The sequence below is a fragment of the Cervus elaphus genome, chromosome 5 (genome assembly GCF_910594005.1).
Source record: "Cervus elaphus chromosome 5, mCerEla1.1, whole genome shotgun sequence".
Classification (NCBI taxonomy): Eukaryota; Metazoa; Chordata; class Mammalia; order Artiodactyla; family Cervidae; genus Cervus; species Cervus elaphus.
This window is the reverse complement of record NC_057819.1, coordinates 31,518,027-31,536,894: the sequence shown is the minus strand read 5'-3', so window position 1 is coordinate 31,536,894 and position 18,868 is coordinate 31,518,027. Positions and strand designations below refer to the sequence as shown.

The window sequence follows — 18,868 nt, the reverse complement described above, 5'->3', positions numbered from 1 at the left end:
ACTTGCCAATGCAGGAGATGCAGGAGACGCAGGTTCTATCCCTGGGTCAGGAAGATCCCCTGGAGTAGGTGATGGTAACCCACTCCAGTAGTCTTGCCTGGGAAATCTCATGGATAGAGGAGCCTTGTGAGCTACAGTCCACGAAGTTGCAAAGAGTCGGACATGACTGAGCTACTGAGTATGCATGTACATATTAAAGGTTTTAGTCTGCCGTCTGTCGTATATCTTGCAGGTATATTCTCCTAGGTTGTCATGTCTCTTTTTATTTTAGTTATATTTTTCTATTTAACCATAATTAGACAAATATTTGCTAACAGATTTTCTAGTTTATACTTTGCTAAATGAAAGTTCATGTGCAAGGTAAAGACCTTATAATTAATTAAAAATGAATACTTATAAAGCAAAAGTTATTACTAGCATTAAAATTGGGATAGTATTCACTATCAGGAATACATGTGGAGTGAGTAGTTTGGATAGCTAAAATTTAAAGATTATAATTTTTATAAAGATTAAAACTTTATAAAGAAGTTTCAAAAGTCTGTTTAGTAATAAATCCTAATCATCTTATTTTTATCTAAAATGTACATTTTCCTACCTTTTTAAAAGCAAAGGAACGTTTTATCATTGTATGAGTATAAAATCTCCTACATTTGCTTCTGGTTTCAGTCAATGCATGGACTTTTAATTGCTAATTTATTAATGTAAATATTGCTCAATTTTACTTATTTATTAAGTTGGTATTACTGAGTATGTAATAACAGTTAATGAATTCTTTTGAATCCAAATTTAACCACCACAAAGGATATTGCACCAAATTTGCCCTTTCCTTTGTCATTAGTGAGGGTACTATACTGTCATACCCAGATGTCCTCTGGACTTAGTAAGTAATGATTTAGGAGATGTTTCTCTTTCCGTAGATGGTTCCAAACCAGTTTTTTATACCATTTCTTGCTGCTGCTTTGTTATTAGGTTGATAATTGTTACTTGTCACTAAAACCAACCTTACTAACTTCCCCCCCCATTTTCAAGTTGACACCTCTAGTCTGCTGTGAGCTTAAGACTCCAACAATCAAACTTTTGGGAATCTCCAATAAAAAAAAAGACAGAGGGAATTTTCATATGACCCAGTATATGCAATTTATGTGTCAAATTTTTAAGAGATATTTTAGATTTACTTCTTCATTTTTTACCTGTCTCTTAGCCACATTTACTGGATAATTGAAATTTGCATAGGTGGACAGATGCTAAAGTACCACCAGCAAAGCTACTGTGTGAAAAGTTCCATGGAACATATTCTGTGTGATAAGGCTTCAAAAATAAATTCTAAATATCATGTTCTCATTACACAGAATTTAGAGATGAAACGACGAGACTAAAGTCACTTAGTCTTTCTATACCAAATTAATGGGTGAATAGATTGACAAAGAAAAGAAGTGATGTTATACAATGTCACAACATCCCTTCTATCTTTTTCCTGCCTCCAAAGTATTTTGTTTTTTTGGAGATATTTTATTTTAGTAAGAGTTTCCATTCAGTATCACAAAATCCAAGTCTATGCCCCAGGCACTAATGCCAAAGAAGCTGAATAGTTCTGTGAAGACCCACAAGACCTTCTAGAACTAACACCGAAAAAAGATGTCCTTTTCCTCATAGGGGACTGGAATGCAAAAGTAGGAAGTCAAGAGATACCTAGAGTAACAGGCAAACTTGGCCTTTGAGTAGAAAATTAAGCAGGGCAAAGGCTAACAGAGTTTTGCCAAGAGAACGCACTGGTCATAGCAAACATCCTCTTCCAACAACACAAGAGAAGACTCTACACATGGACATCACCAGATGGTTAATACCAAAATCAGATTGATTATATTCTTTGCAATCGAAGATGGAAAAGTTCTATACAGTTAGCAAAAACAAGACCAGGAGATGACTGTGGCTCAGATCATGAACTCCTTACTACCAAATTCAGACTTAAATTGAAGAAAGTAGGGAAAACCACTAGACCATTCAGGTATGACCTAAATCAAATCCCTTATGATTATACAGTAGAAGTGACAAATAGACTCAAGCAATTAGATCTGATAGAGTGCCTTAAGAACTATGGATTAAGGTTTGTAACATTGTACAGGAGGCATAATCAAAACCATTCCAAGAAGAAGAAATACAGAAAGGCAAAATGGTTGTCAGAGGAGGCTTTACAATTAGTTCAGAAAAGACAAGAAGTGAAAGGCAAAGGAGAAAAGGAAATATATACCCATTTGAATGCAGAGTTCCAAAGAATAGCAAGGAGAGAGAAGAAAGCCTTCCTACATGATCAGTGAAAGAATAGAGGAAAACAACAGAATGGGAAAGACCAGAGATCTCTTCAAGAAAATTAGAGATGCCAAGGGAACATTTCATGCAAAGATGGGCACAATAAAGGACAGAAATGGTATGGACCTAACAGAAGCAGAAAATATTAAGAAGAGGTGGCAAGAATACACAGAAGAACTGTACAAAAAAAGATCTTCATAACCCAGATAACCATGATGCAGTGATCACTCACCTAGAGCCAGACATCCTGGAATGCAAAGTCAAGTGGGCCTTAGGAAGGATCACTACTAACAAAGCTCGTGAAGGTGATGGAAATCCTAAAAGATGTTGCTGTGAAAGTGCTGCACTCAATATGCCAGCAAATTTGGAAAACTCAGCAGTGGCCACAGGACTGGAAAAGGTCAGTTTTCATTCAATCCCAAAGAAAGGCAATGCCAAAGAATGTTCAGTCACACAGTTGTAATCATCACACACGCTAGGAAAGTAATGCTTAATTCTCCCAGCTAGGCTTCAATATATGTGAACTGAGAATTTCCAGATGTTCAAGCTGGATTTAGAAAAGGCAGAGGAACCAGAGATCAAATTGCCAATGTTCATTGGATCATAGAGAAAGCAAGAGAATTCCAGAAAAAGCATCTACTTCTGTTTCATTGACTATGCTAAAGACTTTGGCTGTGTGGATCACAATAAACTGGAAAATTCTTCAAGAGATGGGAATACCAGACCACCTGACCTGCCTCCTGAGAAATCTGTATGTAGGTCAAGAAGCAACAGTTAGAACCAGACATGGAACAATGGGCTGGTTCCAAATTGAGAAAGGAATATATCAAGGCTGTATATTGAATCCTTGCTTGTTTTACTTATATGCAGAGTACATCATGCAAAATGCTGGACTGGATGAAGAACAAGCTAGAATCAGGATTTCTGGGAGAAATATCAATAACCTCAGATATGCAGATGATACCACCCTTATGGCAGAAAGTGAAGAAGAACTAAAGAGACTCTTGATGAAAGTGAAAGAGGAGAGTGAAAAAGCTGGCTTAAAACTCAACATTCAGAAAATGAAGATCATGGCATCCATTCCCATCCCTTCATGGCAAATAGATGGGGAAATAATCAAAACAGTGACAGACTTTATTTTGTTGGGCTCCAAAATCACTGCAGATGGTGACTGGGCCATGAAATTAAAAGATGCTTGCTCCTTGGAAGAAAAGCTATGACCAACCTACACAGCACATTAAAAAACTGAGACATTACCTTGCTGACAAAGGTCTGTCAAGTCAAAGCTATAATTTTTCCAGTAGTCATGTATGAATGTGAGAGTTGGACCATAAAGAGCACTGAATGCTGAAGAATTGATGCTTTTGAACTGTGGTGTTGGAGAAGACCCTTGAGAGTCGATTGGTCAGTAAGGAGATGAAACCAGTCACTCCTACAGGAAATCAGTCTTGAATATTCATTGGAAGGACTGAGGCTGAAGCTGAAACTCCAATCCTTTGGCCACCTGATGCGAAAAACTGACTCATTAGAAAAGACCCTGATGCTGGGAAAGATTCAAGGCAGGAGGAGAAAGGGATGACAGATTGAGATGGTTGGATGGCACCACTAACTTGATGGACATGAGTTTGAGCAAGCTCTGGGAGATGGTGATGGACAGGGAAGCCTGGCTTGCTGCAGTCCTTGGGGTCACAAAGAGTTGGACATGACTGAGCTACCAAAGTGAGCTTAGAGGAGTTAGTTTAGATAATATGAATGTTGAATAAAAGTCATGCCAAAATTTTTGAGGAATTGTGACACAACATTGACAAATAGCATTTGAGAAAAATATGATATACAAAATGAGCTAGGCAAAAACAGAAAAGTTAGTTATCTTCTGTAAGAAGAGATACAGGGAACCCTCCTTCACTATTGGTGGGAATGTGAATTGGTACAGCCATTATGGAGAGAAGCATGGAGTGTCCTTAACAAACTAAAAATAGAGCTACCATAGAATACAGCAATACCACTCCTACCATATATCTGCAGAAACTCTAATTTGAAAACATACATGCACCCCAATGCTCATAGCAACGCTATTTACAATAGCCAAGACATGGAAGCAACATAAATGTCCATCAACAGAATAATGGATAAAGAATATGTGGTACATATACACAGTGGTATACTCCTCAGTCATAAAAAAGAATGAAATAATGCCATTTGCAGCAACATGAATGGACCTGGAGATTATCATACTAAGTGAAGTAAGTCAGACAGAGAAAGACAAATATCATATGATATCACTTATATGTGGAGTCTAAAATATGATATACATGAACTTATTTACAAAACAGAAATAGACTCACAGACATAGAAAACAAACTGATGGTTATCACAGAAGAAAGGGGGGAAGGAAGGCAAAATTATTTGTTTGGAATTCACAGATGCACAATACTGTATATAAAATAGATAACCAACAAGGACCTACTGTATAGCACAGGGAACTATACTCAATATCTTGTAATAACCTATAATGGAAAAGAATATAATATACATGTATATAGGTATACACACACACATATATATAACTGAATTACTTGTCTGGACACCTGAAACTAACACAACATTTTCAATCAACTATATTTCAATAACAATTAAAAAAAGAAAGATACAGCAACTTACAGCCAATGTAGTCTGGGCATGTGCTGACAAAGAGATTTGTCAGGCAAGCGGGTAAGGACATTATTCATCAGTACTCTGAAAAAGAGAATCAGAAAGGAGTCCCATTTTTCTGTTTCTTTTCTCAACTGAAATGAAACGTGGGTTTTTCATTATTCTTATGAAGCTGTGAACATCTAATAAGTTAGGTGCCTTCTCACTCTAATCTTTTTGTTAATCTCGTTGTATTTAAGTGTTTGTTAGTAAGAAAATTAGACAAATGATATCTGTCATATGGAAGAAGCAGTAACACCAGCAGACTGAAGAAAACACCTGTACCCTTCAACTGTGGGTAGTGAAAAGAAGGTGATTTCAAAGGAATGTTATTTTTCTTTACCAAGATTAATATACTAAGTCCCTTACATATGAATGAGTTCCATTCCAAGCGCATGTTCTTTAAGTCCAATTTGATTGTAAGTCTGGCAAAGTTAGCTTAGGTGCCCAACAGACATGATCAGCTATATAGTACTGTACTGTAATAGGTTTATAATACTTTTCACACAAATAATGCATTGGGTGAACAGGGAAGAAAAGTTACTGATGGAAGAGGGAAAGAAGGTGGGAGATGGTAGAGCTGAAGGATCATCAGCAGCAGGGAATGGAGGACAAGCGGCAATGTCACTCACGTCTGATGTTGATGGAACGCATGTTCACATCTTTAAAAGTTCACAGCTTGAAGGTTTGTACGTAGGGTTTACTGTATAGCATAGTACTGGTTTGCCTGAGGATATTGGAATGAAACATGTCTGTGAGGCTGTGTTTAGTTCCATGGGCTGATGTTCTAGAAGACAGAAGATCTTATAAAATTGTTACAACTACAGAATCGCCTCATAGAATAGGACCAGGAGATGGTTTTTACTTGGAAAGGTCTTTTTCGGGTTCTAATAACAAATAAAACACTATTAAACTCAAAGTGATCATTTTTTATTCATGTATTTTCCGTCAGTTGAAATATTTGCTTAAATTTTTAGTACTTACAGGAGAATAAGAGAATTTAGTCCATAAAATGTTAGTGGGGAAATTCGATTGAGGTGATTATCTTCAATTATCCTGCCAGCCAGAAGAAAAAATGGATTCATTTTATATATTTTTTCAACATAAAGACTAATACCATAATATGCCACAGAAATGAAACATACAGCCACTCTAGTCTGTGGAGATCTTCAAAAACACCTGGCTTCAAGAGGGTTATTCTGTTATGACTGAGATACCTGAAAAAAGAGAAATGATAACAGTAAATCTGTTATCTTCTTGATATCTTACAATGAGGAAAGGAAGAACAATGGTCATTCATCTTAAAGTTTCTTATATGCTGTTCTCATCAGGCCATTTTCCTGCCTTTGGAACTCTTAAAGTTCTTTATCATTTACCTTTCCATATCCAGTTTTTAATTTCTCAATTATCAATCAATCATCAACCAATCAATCACGCTATCTATTCATCTATTCATCAGATTGTTTTGACAGTTTGCTAGGTCTCTCATCCCCTTCTTTGAGGAAGATGACATCTGAGCAGGTAAGTAGTATAGCAGCAGAGGGAAAGAGCTAGAACATGCAGTTACTCTGACTTTCCAGCAGAGAAGACGCAGATTGCTGGTTGGGGCTGTGGAGTTTGGAGGGGAGAGGAGACAGTGCTAATGGGAAGAGGCTCAATTGAGAAGAGATTTGGAATGAGGGTGTGTCATCCACAAAGCAAAGCATGGATGGGAGTGAGTCCCAGAGAGAGGAAATGACTTACGCAAAGGCAAGAGGTGTGAGGGTGACAAGCTGAAGGGTCATTGTGAAGAGGCTGAGAGGGGACACAGGAGATGCCCCGGGGGCAGGCAGGGACCCGCCCTGGAGAAAAGAGACTGGGCACCCGAGGGGAGTCTGACCCACTGTACTCTGAGCAGACGACTTCTCACTCTTCTGCAAAGTGAATGCTCTCTTCCTTCTGTTATACTGATTGCTTATCTGTTTTTCTTTTTTCTGTGTCTTCCAAGAGCAAATACCAGCTGTTAATAACTTTCAAAATCACCTCTTGTATAAGTGGAATCAAGTTAGAATTGTCAATTCATAGAGTCAGAAAGTATACTGGTAGATGCCAAGGGCCAGGGGTGAGGGGTGGGGAGGGGAATGAGGAGTTAGTGCTTAATGGGGCCAGGGTCTCAGTTTAGGAAGGTGAAAAATAAGGGATATGGATGACGGTGAGAATGCATGACAATGTGAATGTATTTAGTGCCACTGAACTGTACAATTAAATATGATTAAACTGTACATTTTATATATTGTAACTTTAACCTCAATATAAAAAACATTAAAAAAAATCACCTCTCTTCTTTCATAGAGGCCTTAGAGTCCTTATGTGGTTTTTTTTTTCCCTGAAGAAAACTTTTGGACACACACACACACAAACACACATAACCCAACAGAATAAATAAATAAAGGGATAAATAAAGGGATAAATAAAGGGAAATATTTGCAAAAATCTAGTTCCATTTAACTAATTAATCTAATTTAATTAAATTAGTTTAATCTAATTAGACTAATTTAATATAATTCCATTTAATCTAATTCCATTTAACTTTGTCCTTTTGATTTGGTAAAGTGGAGGTGAGACTCTCAAAATACCTAAGGTTGCCAGTGGTAGCAAGAGTCCAGGACTGAAATATGTGCAAGATTCTTCTCCTTCCATTTTGGTTTAAAATGGCAGAGAAACTATTTCTGTATCAGTTTCTCTAGCTCAGCAATTCTGCTCTGAATCTGCGGTCAGACAGTTTGGTTCCTCGCTCTGCTACTTGTTAACAGTGTGACCTGAAGCAAACAACTTCTGAAATCCTCAGTTTCCCCAATTCTGAAGTGGCAATAACATCAGGGCCTAATTCACTGGGTTGTTGAGCATTTGAGACCAGGCGTGTCAGAAGCGCTTGGCACATATTATCATGACCATATCTCTGTTTTAACTTCCCACATCAATTTCTTGCCTCCTCCTTTTCCTCACTGCCTGTGATTCCTATGCAAGTGTTCATTCAATTCCATTTCTACTGATATGTGGACCACATTGATTTCTCTCTTCACTCTGACAAATTGGGCAGTTGTGTTTGTTGTGTTGTTAGTCGCTCAGTGGTGTCCGACTCTTTGTGACCCCCACAGACTGTACCCTCCAGGCTCCTCTGTCCTTGGAATTCTCCAGGTGATAATACTGGAGTGGGTAGCCATTCCCTTCTCCAGGGTCTCTTCCCAACTCAGACTTCCTGCATCTCCTTCATTGTAGGCAGATTCTTTATTGTCTGAGTCACCAGAAAACCCAATTCCACTTCTACTGATATGTGGACCACACTGATTTCTCTTCTTTTCTCCACTCTGACAGATCCGGGAGCTGATATCGTATGAAATCTCTCCTGCCAAGAATTTCATTTCCCCTCTCCACCCCGCAGATCTGACTTTTGCTTGGGGGTAGCATGGGATAAGATCCCCACACACTAGCCACTTCTTTCCTTCCCTTGCAAGCCTGGAGCCCCAGTTGGGCACGGGAAGATGAAAAGTATCTCAGAGGCTTCCTTTAAGAGTCACTGGAAGTCCCCCAAGTAAAGGTATTTGATCCACCCCCACCCCCAAAGACCTGTGCTGTCTGTTTCACCCAGTCCTCTTCAGTTTTCAGAGTCCTCATCCACTGCTCTGGACCTGAAATGATCACTGCCTTCAGACAACCATCATAGCAGCTGTGGTCTGAACAACACAGGTTTAGGTCCTAAGAAAGTAAATCCCTCGCCATTCTCTATGATGTATATGTGGGCATTGTTTCACCAACATAGACTGTAAGCTTCTGGAAAGCAAGGGGGTGCCTTTCCCCAGAGGAAGCACATGGTTCTCTCTGAAATACCGGAGTGTAACGTGCTGGAAGGCAGCAGGTCTGACTTCTCTTTCTCTGCACTGCCCTCTAAAATGTCTAACTGAAGAACTTGCACACTCTGAGGGGTAATGAATATCTACAGATGAGTGACTAGCAGAATCTGACGGTGATCCATGAAAACCCAGGACCGTGTGACATTTTTACACTCACACAATATTCTAGTGGCAGGAAAAAGCCAAGGAGCGGATGGAAGACACTATTGCATTTACTCTCCAGTTTCTACTATCTTTCAAGAGCCCCCTCCATATCCATTGAACATTATACCCAGCAGATATGTTTAAAAGTTTTGAATAGATTTGTGAGAGATCGTAAAGAAAGGTAGTCAGAAATATGATAAGGATGAGTCTAGTACTGACTTCGGGTAATTTGCTATGACGTGAAAGAGCCGGGTTGGGACGGAAGGGAAGAGGACACGGCTACAGTGGTTACTGTTAGGACTTTGGAACTCTAGTGACTTTCTTCCATTTTGCTACTAAGTGATTGGGTGGCCTTCTTGACTCAACCCCAAACTCTGATACCACCAGTGAGGAATCTGACTGAAGTTTCTTGGGTTAAGGGTTAAAAATTGGGATAGAATAGAAAGCAAGGGGCCAGAAATAGAAATACAGAAAGCTTTTATTTATGTGATTTTGGGTCATAATTCCCTTCAATAACTCCTGGGAGTCGGCTTCTTGGTAGAATGCAATGAAATGGAACTCTGAGAAGGACTATTTTAAAAACCTTTGCTCTTGACTATGAGATACCACTTTACACCCGTAAGGATTACTGTTATTAAACACTACACAGCACAAAACAACAACAAAATCCCAGAAAATAGCAAGAGTTGATGAGGATATAGAAGAATTGGAACCTGTTCATTGCTGATGAGAATGTAAAATGGTGCAGATGCTGTGGAAAACAGTAAGGTGGATCCTCAGAAAATCAAAGGTAGAATTGCCATATAACCCAGCAATTCCAGTTCTGGGCATTCACCCAAGAGAATGGAATCAAGGGCTCAAAGAAATATTTGTACATCAATGTTCATAGCAACATTATTCACAATAGCTGAAAGGTGGAAATGATCTCAGTGTCCGTCTGTCAAAGTCAATAAATAAAAAATGTGATACACAGAATGGAATATTATTCAGCCTTATTATCATCACATTCATGAATGAAATTGTGATATATATTACATGGATGAAACTTGAAGGCATAATGCTAAGACTAAGATGTTATGAAATAAGCCTGACACAAAAGGGAAAATATTACCTGTTTCTACTTCTGTGAGGTCCCTAGAGTAGTCAGATTCGTAGGGACAGAATGTTAAATGGTATTTGCAAGAGGCTGGAAGAGGGGCTTGGGGAGTTAGTATTTAATGGATGTGGAGTCTTAGTTGGGAAGATTAAAAGTTCTGGAGATGGATAGTTGAACAATAGTGTGAATGTACTGAATGCCTTAGAAATGACTCAAATGGCAACTTTGCTATATATATTTTACCATAATTTAAAAAAAACTTTGTTTTTTCAAACTTATCATGCTTTATATATTTGTACAAGGAGAATTAGTGGGAAAAGCACAACTTTGGGTTTTCTCCTTCACAAATTTTAGCGATCACTAGGTTTTCTCAGGTTGATAAAGTTCATTCAGTCCTCATTCCCATCACTATGGCTAATGCATATTGTGTGCCTAATTCTTCCGATTTTTCTCATTCCTTCCTCACAACCCTGAGGTAGGTACTGTTGCAGTTTTCACTTTTACAGTAGAGGGAGTTGATGCTTAGAAAGGAAAATAAGTCCTCAAGTTCACACCCCCAGTGAGTGGTGCAGCATGTGTGACTCAGGGTCCCACCCCTTTGGCCCCAGTGCTCTGCGGCAATATCTGCTGTCTGCACATGCCCTGAATGCCGTCACGGGTGGCAGGGCCATGTGCAGTGGGATGGGTCGGGTCCACAGGCCACCACGGAATGGGAAGACTAATTGGCCCTGGTACTTACAGTTTAGTAAGATTGTACAGTCCTCGGAAAGCATAGACAGATACGGATCTAATCTTATTGTTTTGCAGGCACCTGTGAAAATGATTATTAAAGGGAAAACATGAGGAAAAGGAGTTTCAGTTTTGCAAGAATGAAAAGAGTTTTGTAGATGGATGGTGGTGATGGTGGTGCAAAAATGCGGGTGGGCTTAATGCCTCTGAATGTGCACTTAAAAATGGTTAAGGTGGTACATATTATGTCCAGTGTATTTTATCACAACATCTTGAAATAACCTATAATGGAAGGGAATGTAAAAAAAGAATACATATGTTTATATATACATTTAATTGAATCATTTTGCTATACATCTGAAACTAACACAACATTGTACTATACTTCAAAAATTTTTTTTTTGAAAAAAATAAAAAAAGAAAGAGTAAATGTCAAGAATTCTTAAAAATTAGAGAAGGTAAACATGACAAAATAGTGAAGCTGGATATATGTCATTTTTGTCTCTTCATTAAGTTCATAAATTACTGGGTTAGTTTTTATTTAGAACTTCTAGTTATAAATTTAGACAAATTATGCCTAAAATTTAACATTTGAATTTTCAATGCGTGAAACTTCAGTTTTAGGGCCTAGCAAGGTACTTGCTAATCAAAGAGGCCTAGAAGCCTTTTTAACATTCTGATACTTCCTGCTGTAATTCTATAAACTTGATAGTATTCAGCACAGCCCTGGCAACAACACAAGGCTGTGACATTACTAAGACCCCAAACCATATGCCATATTCATCACAGATTGGCCAAGCAAGTCAACTTGAATCGTATTTATTTGACACCCAAGTTTTGCTCCAAAAAGTGTTTGAGAAAATGTATCAAATGTACATACCACTAAAGAGAAAAATAGAAAAAAAAAATCAGGTCTAGAAGACTATAAATGAGCTTGGAAGGCCAAGCAAGGATGCTGGCTGCAGAGTTCCCTGAGGTCATGCTGAAGGTTGGGCCTGGAATTAACAGGAGGTCAGAGGAAACAGAACCTGGAGCACAAGCCCTTGCATCCCATGCACCCAGTTAAGCTCCACACATCCATAAGCACCGGCCCCAGGTTGCAGCAAGGAGGAAGTAAGGATTTTAGGTCTGACTTCTTTCCTTCTTCTGCTGCAGGTCACAATTGTCCTGGTGTGAGTGCGTGCAAGTTGCTTCAGTTGAGTCTGACTCCTTGCGACCCAATGGACTGTAGCCCAGCAGGCTCCTCTGTCCATAGGATTCTCCGGGCAAGAATACTGGAGTGGGTTGCCATGTCCTGCTCCAGGGGATCTTCCCGACCCGACTGAACCTATGTCTCTCATGTCTCTTGCATTGACAGATTGGATTTGTTACCACTAGCGATGCCTGGGAAGCCATATATTGCCTGGAGGTGGAATCAAAGTATATCTCTAGTCACCAATTACAATTTTTTTGGTAATTAACCTATTTTGATCTATTACTTGGAACAAATTGGTTGTTCAAGAATTAAAGTTCCTTGTATAAAAATGCCAGCATACTGAATTCTGATATTTAAAGTCCTGACTCCTTTTAAATCATGTGAACACAAGGTGGTGCTAGAGATCAGAAAAATTCTTCCTACTCCAGAGATAGGAAACAGAGGAAGAATGTGTCCTCTTGAAGTATGTGTATCAAGCTTAAACTTGAAAACCTCTTCTCTCTTGATTGATTAATAACTAGAATATAGTTCTGAAAAGTCATTTTTATTTAAATTCAGTTTTCTAATGTGAAAGCTTTTTCTTCAGATAATCTGAGCTTTGAGAACATTTCATCAAACAAAATGGATAATTTTTCTTCTGATTCTGTTCTATTTCTGTTATCTTAAAGAAAAAGTACAGATAGATGATATCTATGTACCAGGGTTCTATAGTGTAAACACAAACTCAAAACCAATGTAGATGTGAAAATGAAACCAGGAACTCTGAAATGTTTTCTGCATAGTGTAATTCAGGCACAGAATACTTAAACCCAGCAGTTTAAGCCTATGACGATAAGATTCAGCCACAAAACGGACCTAAATAACAGGCAACAATCACCAGGGCCATTACAGATTTTGAGAATACGTAGGTAATCTTAGACTGACGGGAAGCCAGCATGTCAGATAAAACTCAATGAGGTAAATGTGAACATGGAATTAATTCTACAAAACAACATGCTTGGAGGTTTCAAACCACAAGAACTTGCTATCTTAGGTAGAGATTGGACTTGCAAACATATGGAAGAAAAATTTCCCAATCTAAGCATGAGGGCAGACCTGGTAAATGGTACTAACATCTTTTCTAAGATTGACGTTGAGGTGCAGAGAGCAAAGACTCTTGAGTGTCTTCATTTGGGGGAAGGTGCTAAGAGAATTCACAGTACACATACTTTGGTTTCTTTGGGGATAGGTATCTGAGAGTTTGCTAGGGTGGCTTCTAGAAGCAGTCAGAAAAACAATGTTACCTGGTAGTCTCCAGCTAACAGTTAAATACTTCCCCCAAAAGGGGTTAGACTTAAGCAGAGGTGTAGTGTTGGTCTCTGCAGAAGTGGGAAGAACCAGATATGCCAAAAACATTAGTCAATTTAATACTAAGAATTAAAATTTTTTCTTACAGAGTCTGAAGACCGTGGTACCTTTTGAAGACATTAGGAGGAAGCTTTCTTATTAAGTTCCGCCTGAGTGACCTGAAATAAATACAAATTGGGGTTTTAAAGTTTTTTTCTTTACTTTTAATAACAGTATGAACAATTATAAACTCTATTTACTTTATTTTATTTTTTCATTTATTTTTATTAGTTGGAGGCCAACCATTTCACAACATTGCAGTGTGTTTTGTCATACATTGACATGAATCAGCCATGGAGTTACATGTATTCCCCATCCCGATTCCCCCCTCCCACCTCCCTCTCCACCCGATTCCTCTGGGTCTTCCCAGTGCACCAGGCCCGGGCACTTGTCTCATGCATCCAACCTGGGCTGGTGATCTGTTTCTAGTGAAACAGATCTATCTATAGTTAGATAATGTTCATGCTGTTCTCTCGAAACATCCCACCCTCGCATTCTCCCACAGAGTCCAAAAGTCTGTTCTGTATTTCTGTGTCTCTTTTTCTGTTTTGCATATAGGGTTATCATTACCAGCTTTCTAAATTCCATATATATGTGTTAGTATACTGTATTGGTCTTTATCTTTCTGGCTTACTTCACTCTGTATAATGGGCTCCAGTTTCATCCATCTCATTAGGACTGGTTCAAATGAATTCTTTTTAATGGCTGAGTAATATTCCATGGTGTATATGTACCACAGCTTCCTTATCCATTCGTCTGCTGATGGGCATCTAGGTTGCTTCCATGTCCTGGCTATTATGAACAGTGCTGCGATGAACATTGGGGTACACGTGTCTCTTTCAGATCTGGTTTCCTCAGTGTGTATGCCCAGAAGTGGGATTGCTGGGTCATATGGCAGTTCTATTTCCAGTTTTTTAAGAAATCTCCACACTGTTTTCCATAGCGGCTGTACTAGTTTGCATTCCCACCAACAGTGTAAGAGGGTTCCCTTTTCTCCACACCCTCTCCAGCATTTATTGCTTGTAGACTTTTGGATAGCAGCCATCCTGACTGGCATGTAGTGGTACCTCATTGTGCGTTTGATTTGCATTTCTCTAATAATGAGTGATGTTGAGCATCTTTTCATGTGTTTGTTAGCCATCTGTATGTCTTCTTTGGAGAAATGTCTGTTTAGTTCTTTGGCCCATTTTTTGATTGGGTCATTTATTTTTCTGGAATTGAGCTGCAGGAGTTGCTTGTATATTTTTGAGATTAATCATTTGTCTGTTGCTTCATTTGCTATTATTTTCTCCCAATCTGAGGGCTGTCTTTTCACCTTGCTTATAGTTTCCTTTGTAGTGCAAAAGCTTTTAAGTTTCATTAGGTCCCGTTTGTTTATTTTTGCTTTTATTTCCAATATTCTGGGAGGTGGGTCATAGAGGATCCTGCTGTGATTTATGTCGGAGAGTGTTTTGCCTATGTTCTCCTCTAGGAGTTTTACAGTTTCTGGTCTTACATTTAGATCTTTAATCCATTTTGAGTTTATTTTTGTGTATGGTGTTAGAAAGTGTTCTAGTTTCATTCTTTTACAAGTGGTTGACCAGTTTTCCCAGCACCACTTGTTAAAGAGGTTGTCTTTTTTCCATTGTATATCCTTGCCTCCTTTGTCAAAGATAAGGTGTCCATAGGTTCGTGGATTTATCTCTGGGCTTTCTATTCTGTTCCACTGATCTATATTTCTGTCTTTGTGCCAGTACCATACTGCCTTGACAACTGTGGCTTTGTAGTAGAGTCTGAAGTCAGGCAGGTTGATTCCTCCAGTTCCATTCTTCTTTCTCAAGATTACTTTGGCTCTTTGAGGTTTTTTGTATTTCCATACAAATTGCGAAATTTTTTGTTCTAGTTCTGTGAAGAATACCGTTGGTAGCTTGATAGGGATTGCATTGAATCTATAGATTGCTTTGGGTAGAATAGCCATTTTGACAATATTGATTCTTCCAATCCATGAACACGGTATGTTTCTCCATCTGTTTGTGTCCTCTTTGATTTCTTTCATCAGTGTTTTATAGTTTTCTATGTATAGGTCTTTTGTTTCTTTAGGTAGATATACTCCTTCGTATTTTATTCTTTTTGTTGCAATGGTGAATGGTATTGTTTCCTTAATTTTGCTTTCTGTTTTCTCATTGTTAGCATATAGGAATGCAAGGGATTTCTGTGTGTTAATTTTATATCCTGCAACTTTACTATATTCGTTGATTAGCTCTAGTAATTTTCAGGTAGAGTCCTGAGGGTTTTCTATGTAGAGGATCATGTCATCTGCAAACAGAGAGAGTTTCACTTCTTCTTTTCCTATCTGGATTCCTTTTACTTCTTTTTCTGCTCTGATTGCTGTGGCCAAAACTTCCAAAACTATGTTGAATAGTAGTGGTGAGAGTGGGCACCCTTGTCTTGTTCCTGACTTTAAGGGAAATGCTTTCAATTTTTCACCATTGAGGATGATGTTTGCTGTGGGTTTGTCATATATAGCTTTTATTATGTTGAGGTATGTTCCTTCTATTCCTGCTTTCTGGAGAGTTTTAATCATAAATGAGTGTTGAATTTTGTCAAAGGCTTTCTCTGCATCTATTGAGATAATCATACGGTTTTTATCTTTCAATTTGTTAATGTGGTGTATTACATTGATTTGTGGATATTAAAGAATCCTTGCATTCCTGGGATAAAGCCCACTTGGTCATGGTGTATGATCTTTTTAATATGTTGTTGGATTCTGTTTGCTAGAATTTTGTTAAGGATTTTTGCATCTATGTTCATCAGTGATATTGGCCTGTAGTTTTCTTTTTTGTGGCATCTTTGTCTGGTTTTGGAATTAGGGTGATGGTAGCCTCATAGAATGAGTTGGAAGTTTACTTTCTTCTGCAATTTTCTGAAAGAGTTTGAGTAAGATAGGTGTTACCTCTTCTCTAAATTTTTTGGTAGAATTCAGCTGTGAAGCCATCTGGTCCTGGGCTTTTGTTTGCTGGAAGATTTCTGATTACAGTTTCGATTTCGTTGCTTGTGATGGGTCTGTTAAGATCTTCTATTTCTTCCTGGTTCAGTTTTGGAAAGTTATACTTTTCTAAGAATTTGTCCATTTCTTCCAAGTTGTCCATTTTATTGGCATAGAGCTGCTGGTAGTAGTCTCTTATGATCCTTTGTATTTCAGTGTTGTCTGTTGTGATCTCTCCATTTTCATTTCTAATTTTGTTAATTTGGTTCTTCTCTCTTTGTTTCTTAATGAGTCTTGCTAATGGTTTGTCAATTTTGTTTATTTTTTCAAAAAACCAGCTTTTAGCTTTGTTGATTTTTGCTATGGTCTCTTTAGTTTCTATTGCATTTATTTCTGCCCTGATTTTTAAGATTTGTTTCCCTCTACTAACCCTGGGGTTCTTCATTTCTTCCTTCTCTAATTGCTTTAGGTGTAGAGTTAGGTTATTTATTTGACTTTTTTCTTGTTTCCTGAGGTAAGCCTGTAATGCTATGAACCTTCCCCTTAGCACTGCTTTTACAGTGTCCCATAGGTTTCGGTTTGTTGTGTTTTCATTTTCATTCATTTCTATACATATTTTGATTTCTTCTATGATTTGTTGGTTATTCAGAAGCATGTTATTTAGCCTCCATATGTTTGGATTTTTAATAATTTTTTTCTTGTAATTGAGATCTAATCTTACTGCACTGTGGTCAGAAAAGATGACTGGAATGATTTCAATTTTTTTGAATTTTCCAAGACTAGATTTAAGGCCCAGGATGTGATCTATTCTGGAGAGGTTCCGTGTGCACTTGAGAAAAAGGTGAAGTTGATTGTTTTGGGGTGAAATGTCCTATAGATATCAATTAGGTCTAGCTGGTCCATTGTGTCATTTAAGGTTTGTGTTTCCTTGTTAATTTTCTGTTTAGTTGATCTATCCATAGTTGTGAGTGGGGTATTAAAGTCTCCCACTATTATTGTGTTACTATTAATTTCCTCTTTCATACTCATTAGCGTTTGCCGTACATATTGCGGTGCTCCTATGTTGGGTGCATATATATTTATAATTGTTATATCTTCTTCTTGGATTGATCCTTTGATCATTATGTAGTGTCCTTCTTTGTCTCTTTTCACAGCTTTTATTTGAAAGTCTATTTTATCTGATATGAGTATTGCGACTCCTGCTTTCTTTTGGTCTCCATTTGAGTGGAATATTTTTTTCCAGTCCTTCACTTTCAGTCTGTATGTGTTTCTTGTTTTGAGGTAGGTCTCTTGTAGACGGCATATATGGGGGTCTTGTTTTTGTATCCATTCAGCCAATCTTTGTCTTTTGGTTGGGGCATTCAACCCATTTACGTTTAAGGTAATTATTGATAGGTGTGGTCCCGTTGCCATTTACTTTGTTGTTTTGGGTTCACGTTTATACAACCTTTCTGCATTTCCTGTCTAGAGAAGATCCTTTAGCATTTGTTGAAGAGCTGGTTTGGTGGTGCTGAATTCTCTCAGCTTTTGCTTGTCTGTAAAGCTTTTGAATTCTCCTTCATATCTGAATGAGATCCTTGCTGGGTACAGTAATCTAGGTTGTAGGTTATTCTCTTTCATTATTTGAAGTATGTCCTGCCATTCCCTTCTGGCCTGGAGGGTTTCTATTGATAGATCAGCTGTTATCCTTATGGGAATCCCTTTGTGTGTTATTTGTTGTTTCTCCCTTGCTGCTTTTAATATTTGTTCTTTGTGTTTGATCTTTGTTAATTTGATTAATATGTGTCTTGGGGTGTTTCGCCTTGGGTTTACCCTGTTTGGGACTCTCTGGTTTTCTTGAACTTGGGTGGCTATTTCCTTCCCCATTTTAGGGAAGTTTTCAGCTATTATCTCCTCGAGTATTTTCTCATGGCCTGTCTTTTTGTCTTCTTCTTCTGGGACTCCTGTGATTCGAATGTTGGGGTGTTTCACATTGTCCCAGAGGTCCCTGAGGTTGTCCTCATTTCTTTTGATTTTTTTTTCTTTTTTCCTTTCTGCTTCATTTATTTCCACCATTTTATCTTCTACCTCACTTATCCTATCTTCTGCCTCCATTATTCTACTCTTGGTTCCCTCCAGAGTGTTTTTGATCTCATTTATTGTGTTATTCATTTTTAATTGACTCTTTTTTATTTCTTCTAGGTCTTTATTAAACATTTCTTGCATCTTCTCAATTTTTGTCTCCAGGCTATTTATCTGTAACTCCATTTTGTTTTCAAGATTTTGGATCATTTTTATTATTGTTATTCTAAATTCTTTTTCAGGTAGATTCCCTATCTCCTCCTCTTTTGTTTGACTTGGTGGGCATTTTCCATGTTCCTTTACCTGTTGGGTATTTCTCTGCCCTTTCATCTTGTTTAGATTGCTGTGTCTGGAGTGGGCTTCTATTTACTTTAAGACTAGCTTTCAGGAAACACTTTGCTTCA

At 38.1% G+C, this 18,868-nt stretch overlaps 1 protein-coding gene across 1 annotated transcript in view; it reads right to left on the bottom strand.

Moving 5' to 3' along the window:
- RXFP1 (relaxin family peptide receptor 1) overlaps positions 1-18,868 on the bottom strand; it is a 95,042-nt gene that overhangs the window by 43,975 nt on the left and 32,199 nt on the right. Inside the window, exons 5-9 of the mRNA XM_043900736.1 lie at positions 13,486-13,557; positions 10,868-10,939; positions 6,144-6,215; positions 5,983-6,054; positions 4,969-5,043 (exon numbers count right to left, since the gene is read on the bottom strand). Of these exons, the coding sequence (XP_043756671.1) occupies positions 4,969-5,043; positions 5,983-6,054; positions 6,144-6,215; positions 10,868-10,939; positions 13,486-13,557 (363 nt within the window). The remainder of the gene's footprint in view (positions 1-4,968; positions 5,044-5,982; positions 6,055-6,143; positions 6,216-10,867; positions 10,940-13,485; positions 13,558-18,868) is intronic.